The 9,859-nt window shown below is 43.2% G+C and overlaps 2 protein-coding genes across 3 annotated transcripts in view; both read left to right on the top strand.

Annotated features, from left to right (window-relative positions):
• Positions 1-3,025, top strand: part of LOC134193400 (ubiquitin carboxyl-terminal hydrolase 40-like) — a 21,894-nt gene extending 18,869 nt beyond the window's left edge. Inside the window, exons 33-40 of the mRNA XM_062662235.1 lie at positions 1-72; positions 659-765; positions 821-886; positions 1,731-1,800; positions 1,859-2,008; positions 2,542-2,664; positions 2,721-2,818; positions 2,890-3,025. The exon at positions 1-72 is cut by the window's left edge and continues 27 nt beyond it. Coding sequence (XP_062518219.1) covers positions 1-72; positions 659-765; positions 821-886; positions 1,731-1,800; positions 1,859-2,008; positions 2,542-2,664; positions 2,721-2,818; positions 2,890-3,022 — 819 coding nt within the window. The 3' untranslated portion in view covers positions 3,023-3,025. The remainder of the gene's footprint in view (positions 73-658; positions 766-820; positions 887-1,730; positions 1,801-1,858; positions 2,009-2,541; positions 2,665-2,720; positions 2,819-2,889) is intronic.
• Positions 3,026-3,488: 463 nt separating this feature from the next.
• LOC134193399 (insulin-like growth factor 2 mRNA-binding protein 2) lies at positions 3,489-9,698 on the top strand. Of its 2 annotated transcripts, none has more exons than XM_062662233.1 (20): positions 3,489-4,050; positions 4,254-4,314; positions 4,818-4,881; positions 5,110-5,170; positions 5,440-5,497; positions 5,753-5,801; positions 6,310-6,443; positions 6,793-6,879; positions 6,938-6,980; positions 7,041-7,147; positions 7,206-7,291; positions 7,348-7,411; positions 7,470-7,605; positions 7,671-7,745; positions 8,213-8,320; positions 8,396-8,506; positions 8,584-8,655; positions 8,724-8,852; positions 8,914-9,021; positions 9,137-9,698. In XM_062662233.1, exons 1-20 carry the CDS (start codon positions 3,672-3,674, stop codon positions 9,323-9,325), a joined length of 2,121 nt encoding a protein of 706 aa, XP_062518217.1. In that variant the 5' UTR covers positions 3,489-3,671; the 3' UTR covers positions 9,326-9,698. The 2 variants fall into 2 exon arrangements, with proteins under 2 accessions (XP_062518217.1, XP_062518218.1); XM_062662234.1 differs by having other exon boundaries at positions 7,206-7,282.
• The last annotated feature ends 161 nt before the right edge of the window (positions 9,699-9,859 follow it).

Here is a 9,859-nt window from a genome sequence, read left to right on the forward strand (position 1 = left end):
ATTGGAGACGTGGAGATATTAAAGGAAGCAACTCTTGCTGATCTGAAGGCTCACATTATGACACTTCCAGAGGTATTTGTGTGTGATGGATTGTTTGGGGTGTCTGTCTGTATAGCAATGTGTGTCAGTGTGCGTGCATGTAGGTGTGTGTTTGTTGCATGCTTGTTTAATGTGTCTGTCTATCTGTTTGTTTGTCTGTCTGTCTGTCTGTCTCTGTGTTTGTCTGTCTGTCTGTCTGGTTGTCTGTTTGTATGGCTGTCTGTCGATTTGTTTGTATGTCTGTTTGTCTGTCTATCTGTTGTGTTTGTCTGTCTATCTGTTGGTCTGTCTGTTTGTCTGTCTGTTGGTCTTCTGTCTGTCTGTCTGTCTGTCTGTCTGTCTGTCTGTCTGTCTGCCTGTCTGCCTGCCTGCCTGCCTGCCTGCCTGTTTGTCTGTCTGTGTACATGTCTGTCTGTTTGTCTGTCTGTCTGTCAGTACGTTAATCTGTTTGTTTGTTTGTCTGTTTGTTTGTCTGTCTGTCTGTCTGTCAGTCTGCCTGCGTGCCTGCCTGCGTGCCTGTCTGTCTGTCTGCATGTTTGTCTGTTTGTCTATTTTCATGCTCTTGTCTGTGTTGTATTTATACCTCGTGTATTATGGTACCATTCCTCTCTTATCATAGCTCAGTCAATGTGACCTGCCGTCTCTCAACTATCTGAGACTGCAAGAATTGCAAGGCATTCCTGGCAGGCCCACAAAGATTTATCGAAGAATGGACTTGACACTAAAGTAAATGCAACGTCTACCACTGGTTGTGTGTAAGTAATAATTGTGATGAATTTAGAAATCACAAAATATCGTCTGCTACCTCAATATGTTGCACAGTATTGGATCACAAGGAAAATCTTAGGTATGTGTTTGCCTGTCTGATGTTGTTTGTTTGAGTGTCTATCTGTTCATCTGTCTGTTTGTCCATCTAATAGCTTTTGGTGGGTGTCATGTGTCCACATGTTTGTGTGATTATGTCTATCAGCATTTGCCTATTCACTTGTTAGTCTGCTGCTCTAAATTTTGTCTGGTTTTTGTCTTCATACATTATTTTTGCCTTAAATTTGAATTTTTTTTAGCTCATGCAGTGTACACGTACATATAATTGTGTAGTCTGAATGTGAGTATGGAGAATACCAGTCATTACAGGAAGCCTTATTAGTAATAGAACGAGTAAATAAACTGTATTCAGACGGTCCCTGGAGTTTGATACTTTAGTAAGTTGGTTATGATAATTACAGCTTACTTACCTCTGCAAATAGAAAGGTCGGCATACTGAGATGTTGTAGCAGAAATGTTTGTATTGCCACTCTCAGCGTAGATTGGTTTTGTCATATTTGTTCAGGTGTTCGTATTGAGGTGACTGAGGTGTCAGTGTGTGTGTGTGTGTGTGTGTGTGTGTGTGTGTGTGTGTGTGTGTGTGTGTGTGTGTGTGCATGTCAGTCAATCAGTCAGTGTGTGTGTGTGTGTGTGTGTGTGTGTGTGTGTGTGAGCGTGCGTGTGTGCGATTGTGTGCACGTGTGTTGTATGATCACGTGACTGCATAGTATATATTGCATCGTATCATGTGCAGACGTTACTGTATTGTGTGTATGTATTTCACATCAAATTTTGATTGTAATGGTTTTTATACAAATGGCTTCCTTTAACATGGGTGCGTAGCACCTTCTAGTCTCTACAGTATAGCACTTGCTCTATTCCTGTAGCCAATCAAGTATTTTATTGAACGTCAGACTTCGATTAGTAGAGCAGAGGCAGTATGGACCGCCTATAGAGGCAAGAACGACTACAGTCGACTGTGTGCTGGTCTGTTGCTGAATTTATGTTTCGTCAGGTGATGTTTGATGCTACAAGTATTCCGACGCCTCAGTCCCTAAGGCAGTGCCTAGCAGATAAGCTGGAATTTCCTCTTGAGAGGCTTGTTCTTGCCAAGCATTTTCCGGACAAATTTGATTGGCTGATTATCAAAGCAATGCCAGCTCAGGTTTGTATAATGGTTGATATCAATTTTCTATTTAGATTAGACTCTGCTGGGTGTAGTTTAGCATGACTAATTAATTTTCTACTGACATGCAACCTGTCGGTCAATGTATTGAATAGACAGCAGTGTGTATTATAGAGTATTATGCATATAGATTATAGCCAGGTGGGTATGGCATGCCACACGCCTCAGTCAAATATCTCAGTAGTTATGTATGTGAGCACGAAGTTATGCATACACGCACGCGCGCGCGCGCACACACACACACACACACACACACACACACACACACACCACACACACACACACACACACACACACACACACACGAATGGATGAGAAATGGCAGTTTGAACTATCTGCATCATTTTACTCTAGAGCAGATGTAGGAAACGTAGCCTGAGTACCTTACTATCCAAGAATTAACATGTACTACTGATTATTGCCTTTAAAGTGGAAAGACATTTAATTAAGACTAATGCAGTAGTGGCTGATGCATTTGGTCTCATCGATTGTGCCCCAAACTGTCCATGCAGGTTGCTGCACGCCCTCCAAGTGGCAAAGGGAAGAAGAAGAAAACCCAAACTCCAGCTCAGAAGAAAGTCAACCTTCGAAATGCGCCTTACTATCTCAAAGACGGAGACACGATTGGTGTGCAGGTAAATTGACTAGAAACAAGTTTCCCACCAAGTGTATTGTACATGTGCGTATACAGCTGATCGACAACACAACAACCGACCCTGATTTTTCAACCCTAGAAGATGACGAAGGAAAAGTCAGACTAAAAGCACTAGAAGACGACAAACGAAAGCAGTAATCAAGCTCTCATGGTCGGCACCCTCTGATCATCCCCCATCTCACGTGCCTGTTTGTGTATTTTCCAGAAGAAAAGAGCGTCGTCGCACGGATGCGGTGACCGGCGAATCAGGCAGAGCAGAAGTTGGTATAAAAATATTTGTTCCTGATTATCAGAAGAAGCCACAGAACAGCAATGCAGGCTCGAGGACTGATTGCTAGGCCTGCATGAGAGTCGGATTGCTTGCTATCTTGGTGGTTTGTGTTGAGACCGGGCGGTGCGTTAGTGGTGCCAGGTTACTACCCACGTGCATGTACACGCAAGCTTACAACTAGGTGACAAAGTAGGGCGGAGGGTGAGGAATTTCCTGGGTGTTTGACAGCCGAATGCTATCATAGTCTACATCATTTTATTGCCACATTGTTTAAACGTTAAGATATGGAGCTTGGAATGTGCGCTGCCGCTGTTTGAGATCTGATTGGTTTGTCGGTGCTACATGGTTGCTACTATTTGTAGCGGTACCAGTAGCAATCGAGTCGGTTGCTACTATTTATAGCAGTCGAACCGAGACTGTCAGCGCGCTGTGTGTTGCCGTTGCAATACAATCCGGTGATGATCTACAGCATGGTAATTGGTGGAGTCGGCCGATCCGTGAGAAGTTGCTACGCGTGCACGTGGTGCGGAGGATGTACAGCCCCTAGGGAAATACACAAGCGTCATAGCCCTCTAACTTGTTCAACAACTAAATAGCGAAATGATTCTGAATTTGTACTGAAATTTTTTAATGCGCGGAACGGAGCCGAAATCGGAGGTAAGCGCATAGGCGGAGCTTGTAGCTGTGGAAACGCCGCACGTGAGAGGTGAGTGCGGATGTCACGTGAGTGGGAGGTCCAACTTCTGGGCGGTCTAAATGCCGTGGGAACGGATCTTGTAATAGGCATTACCTCCACTCTAAACTTGAAGTCGTCGGCTCTCGTTCCTTGCACAGCTCAAACTCCCACTACCAGCGCTGGTCGCCGGGTGGCTTTGCTATTTGCGTTGAGCATCAGACGGTATTCAAAGTCTCGTGTAATCAACATGACTCAGACACTCTACGTTGGAAATCTGCCTCCAGAGGCAGACCAGGAAGCTCTACAGCTCGTTTTCGGCCAGTACGGCGGCTTGAACAGCGTCACTATGAAGGGATCATACGCATTTGTTGTGTTTGAAGAGACGGTAGATGCGGAAAAGGCATTGAACAGTTTGAATGGTAAGTGCTTAGCTAACGAGTAAGAAGCCGCATAGTTTTGGTGTTGATGCTAAAGTTCGGTGGGGTTCTCAATGTCTTCTATCGTTTAGAACCTCGTTGAATAACAGCATGGGTTGACGTTTTAGTTTGCAGCTTGTGATGTTCGCACGTAGTGCATGATTGCTGTCGGAATGATGAGCGTTTGTGACCTTTCCTAATTACAGGTGCTGACATGCTTGGTTCGGTTCTTGTTGTGCAGCCATCACATCAGCAGAGAGCAAACGGGTAAGGAGTACATGTACGTGCGCATTATGCGTTTGCGTCAACGCACTGTTGGTCACACTCCCTCTTTAATTATTGCCAAGCGGCAATTTGTAGCTCCGCGATCGCAATCGTACCACACTTCTACTCTGTGCAATCCGTCTTCGGTTTTTGATCACGATTTTTCGTCTAGATTATGGCTAGAAGTCGAGTTGTTGCATGTTGAATTAGCAGCATTCACTCTATGTATTCATGCTAAGTGTTGGCTAAGTGTTGTATCTGGAGTGTTAGACATCACTGATTCATGGAGTGCGTTTCGCTTCCCAGCCAATAGAGCTTGTTTTCGTGGAAGCTAGAGCTTCCTTTCGAGTCTGTACGCGATAAAAGCCGAAAGTTGTGTAAGCGTCCGTGTTTGTCGCCTCTTGCTGTCACCCAATAAGTAGCAAAGTGCTAAGTGTGTAATCACGTTAGATGAGAAACGGTCAGGGTCAGTTTTGTTGACGAATGCGGTGCGTTTCTCTCTGCAGGATACGACAGATTTCCATGGGCAAAGTTGAAGTCGGTCTCATTCCATCGCACATCAGTTGGCTGGTAAGGTTTTTTTCGAGTTTGGACATTCGCTGCATGATCGTACAATCGTAAGCAGTAGTAAGTGTGCGCCTGATGTGACGGACCAGACTAGGATATTGACTGGCGGTTTTGCCATCTGCTTCTATTGCGTATCATCATCATCATTTTCATTGAATTTTACACCAAGTTCTGTGTCTGTGTTTCATCTGGTATGTGTCACTCTCTTGTAATGACGCGTGCAATATTTAGGAGGTTCAAGGCACGCTGAGCACCGCAGGGAATATTCTACACAGTCAACTTGCAGAAGCAGGTGAGCTGCTGATGCTGTGCGTCATGCCTCCTTGTGTTTGTGCACCGCTTTGTCTGCATTACGTCTGTCATGCAACCACCTTCAGACTAGATTTAGAACAGTACTGTACAGTACGTGTATGGAGTTGAGCTACATTCCTGTGGTTGTTGAGGTAGATAAGTCTACAGTAGATACTGGTATCATCCTCATCCTGTTCTGTCTTGGATGGTTAATTGCTATCTGATCATCTTGCTTTCTGTTTGCAACACAGTTATTTCCTTTTATTATAGGTGATGGACAGAACAGAACGTACTCTGTTGTGTTTGAGACTCTGCAGCAAGCAGAATTGTAAGTATGTTGTGTTCTTTTGTTGTGGGTTGAGTTGGCATATGGACATCTGCTATCTTACCTAATATGATGACATCCCTTTATAGTTATGTTCTGCCTTTTGTGCCTGCAACATCTGTTGTGTGCATCATATCTCTGACCTTTAGCGTAAACATTGGGGTTTACTGTCTGTCTAGTAGCAGACTCCTATGTATATTGGCAGTTGTGTGTTGAATAGTGGATCTTGGAAATAGTAAGCTTGACTTGTATCTGTAGAGCTGCTCAACAGTTCAATGGAGCCGACTTTCAAGGCATCAAACTGAGGGTGAGCACTTATATGGTCTTGGTTTAGTAGTCTCAGTTGGGGCATTTGCTTGTTTGGATTGATTTAGTGTGAGTCATGCTGCCGGTTTAATTAAGTGGCAATAAAATAGTTGATCTCTGCTAGTAGCAATTCTTTGTTGTTTGAATTAAAGTAGAGAGGTTGTGTTGCTATTTTCTTAATTTCCTCTGCATAGTGATGTCCTGTCAAGGCGGAAAGTCTTTTATATCCTAGGACAATAAATAAACAGAGTCCTTTCTTATATGGGTTTGTTCTCATCTCTATGTGGCCAGTCACACACGTATTATGTATCTAGCTTGTTGTATAAGTCATCCTATCTTTGTCTGCCAGCTCAGTTAGTACTTCGCTCTTACCTTTTCTGATTTACTGATCCGTAGTAATTTAGGATGGAAGTGCTTGCTGGACAGTTTGCTAACCTAGAGGTCAATTACCTTCCTGTCACTCCGTCTTTCTCATATATTAAGTTAATTTCTTGTTGATGACTGTTTAGGTGAAGTTTGTTGAGGAGATGAGGCCATCTACCCCACCTAGCCTTCAGTCCATGTCACCAGGTCAGCAGAGTGGACAGCGAATGATAGGTGGAGGACATAGGTCAAGATCAGTGCACACAGAGTTTCCTCTCAGGTTGGTTGACTGCTTTGGTTGCTTATTAATATTCAATGAGGTTTGTTTGGTGACTATACACCCTGCCCAGCATGCCAACTACTGTAGTTTTCAGTGCTTGACAACTGACAGCTTTGACAGTGAAAAGAAACAGTCATGTTGCATTCCAGCCAGCTTTGATTAAATATGAGAACTTATCTAATCTGGGAAACTGACAAGAGAGCCATTCAATTTGTAGGACCCTCCTTAGTTAGAGAAACAAATAACTTTCAGAAGGAGCTCATATTACACAGTAGTATGGCTGCATGACTTGGATCCTTGTTGGTGTTTCAACTGCTTTATGACATCTGATAGCTTGTGTTGTTTGTAGAATTCTAGTGCCCAGTGATATGGTCGGTGCTATCATTGGAAGAGAAGGAAACACTATCAGGATGCTTACTCAGAAAACTAAGGCAAGGTAGGTGGTTTTGAGAGTACTGTTGCAGAAGGTGAGCTGTGATGTGTTGTTGTTATAGAGTGGATGTTCACAGGAAGGAGAATCCAGGTGCATTAGAGAAGGTGAGTGTCCATGGTAAACCCCAGTAGGTGGGTGACAAATGATGGATGCTGACTATGTAGGCTGTTACTATCCTTGGAACTGAGGATAGTTGCTCTTCTGCTTGCTATGAGATACTAAAGATAATGCAAGATGAAGTGATTGCTACAACTGGTTATTATGAGAATGGGTAAGCACTGCTAACATGTTAGCCCAGTGTATGTAATAAACTGAGTTGTCCTTTGCAGATTGGACAGGATTCATCCTCTTCCAGCAATTCCTCTAAAGGTGTTGGCACATGATGACTTGATTGGGAGGCTTATTGGTGTGTTGAGTATGCAGTGTTTCGAAGTGTGTCAATGTGTGAAACTAACTTTTGGTTATGAGCAGGCAAGGGAGGCTATTCTTTGAAGAAGATAGCAACTGATACTAATACAAGGGTCAATATCTCGAAGTGACCATTTGTGTGTTGTTTTTATTCCTTATGAAACTGAAGTTCACCTTCTCAACAGGCAATCTGATTTGACTCCTTGGAATATGGAAAGGACAGTTACCATCACTGGAACGATTGAGAACTCATCAAGAGCTGAAAGGGAGGTTAGTCGCCGTCTCAGACAGTTTTATGAAGATGATATGGCAAAGCTGGTGGTAAGACACTAGAGAAATACTAAAATTGGTTCTCATAAAATCTGATATCATTTATCTGCTTCCAGCATCAAGCTATGCCAATGTTAGGTGCCAAAGGGAATGTTATGTCAAGAGGAGGATCTCATTCCCCAGGATCAATGGTATGTCTACCATAAACAGAACTTTAGTACAGTGATTTGCTTGGGATATACAGTTGATCTCCTGCAATGCAGATAATTATAAGAGACAATTAGTTTTCCAGCTGGTCTGGTATGTCAAAGTCTTCCTAGTGTTTACGTTAAATACGTATGGTTTGACAGCTGGTTGAAGAATAGATTTGTATGGATTGGAGTGGATGGAGGCATGCCCACCACACTAGAAATAACAGGAGGGAAGCCATTCTAAACTAAGACAAAATAGATATTTGGCAGTGGCTACTTGGGGCTACAAAAATAATAGGACAACTACCACATGCCTGCAAGATATGTGTGAGACTACATGGCAACAGAGTCTTGGCTATTAGTTTAATTGTAGTGCCTGTTGGCTGTTGATGTACTGCCTTGCTGCTAATTTCTGTTTTTTTTGGGTAAGTTATTTTTGTCTCATTGCTTCTTGCATTTGATTGTAGTCTCCCAGTCCACCACAGTATAGTTCTAACTCGACACTTGGTTCATCCTCACCCCTCAGTGACCCTGTGTCTCACTGGAATGATACAACTGACAGTCCAGAAGAGAAGGTTGGTATTGGTTTATTGGCAATTGGTGCATGTATTCCCTTAGGACATACCCTAATTGGAATCCTTTGTCTACAGGAAATAGAGACTGTTTATATGTATATTCCATCTGTCTTCTTCCATATGGTCTTTGGTCCCAGGGGTTCCAATATACCAGCTATGAATCGACTGTCCAAGGCCACCATCAAGGTAACTATCACCAAAATAATAAACATCTCACTCTAGTAATTGGGTGTCCTCCCAACATTGTGTGTATGTTTTGGTAGATATGCAGAGGAAGTGAGAGAGATCCGGAGATGGCTGTGCGAATTACTGGCCCAGCTGAGGCTCAGTGGAAGGTACCTTGCATGAATTTCAGTCCAGTAGTGAGATGTGGTGGTTCTGAATTGGTGGTTTGTCTGTGCAGGCACAGTTGTGTATTTTCAATCATTTGAAAGAGGAAGGGATGGCCAATGGGAAAGATGTCCGCCTCACTGTTGAAGTGCTTGTTCCCTTTAATCTAATAGACAAACTCACTGGACGAGGCAGTGCAATGGTTAGTGCTGGTTGTGGTAGCAAGGAGTTGGTTAATAATAAATGTTGGATTGCTGTTGCAGATCCAAGACATTCAGACACAGACTGGAGCTCTTCTGAATGTTCCACGAGTTGTTACTGACAGTGGGGAGATACCGGTTCAAATTTATGGGAGTTTTCAGTCGTCCCAGGTACACACACATGTACACACACACACACACACACACACACACACACACACACACACACACACACACACACACACACACACACACCACACGCTTAACTAATGTTTATTTCGTTTAGACTGCTCAACAGCGCCTTCGATTGTTGGTGTCTCGTAGCATCTCATCCTTGTCAGCATCATCGTCTCCTCCCCCCATTTCACCTCAGCAGAAATATTTGCCAAAACCATTAAATCAGTTCTCTGCGCTCTCTCCATTCCCTCTTTCCAGCCTCAACCCATGGGCTCCCGAGTTCCACCTGCCACTATAAAATGAGATCGTTGTCATAAGCAAACTGTCTTACTGCTCTACATATCATCATTCAACTAGTTTCGAAGCCAGCCATTATAAGTCTCTTGTCCAAGTGATCATATATTCTAAGACTACTGTATAGCTGTGTTAGCCAACTGCGCTATGGCAACCAGAGTTTACTATTGTGCTCGTAGCTTTTTGTTTATTACCTGTGAGAAAGACAAGAAGGTGTTCCTGCTGGTCAAGGATCACTGCTAAGGGACGATATACCTCACATTCTCTTGCATTTCATTATAGCAGATATTGTACTGATCTAGATATCACTGGATGACGACCTTAGAGTTAGCGAGATAAGATTTTCAGCTCTATTTAATGAATTGGTTCTTACTGTACGTTGTTCAACGTGTGTCTTGAGTCTTACTGCTTGCATGATAGCTAAGAAAGTCTGTCCCCCCATAAGAACCCTGGGAATACTGGATTTTAATGAGGGTCACGTGTTTACCACGAGGAAACAGATTTTCACTTTTACAAGTGTCAGGTGGTTACTAAGTCA

The sequence above is a fragment of the Corticium candelabrum genome, chromosome 17 (genome assembly GCF_963422355.1).
Source record: "Corticium candelabrum chromosome 17, ooCorCand1.1, whole genome shotgun sequence".
Lineage (NCBI taxonomy): Eukaryota > Metazoa > Porifera > Homoscleromorpha > Homosclerophorida > Plakinidae > Corticium > Corticium candelabrum.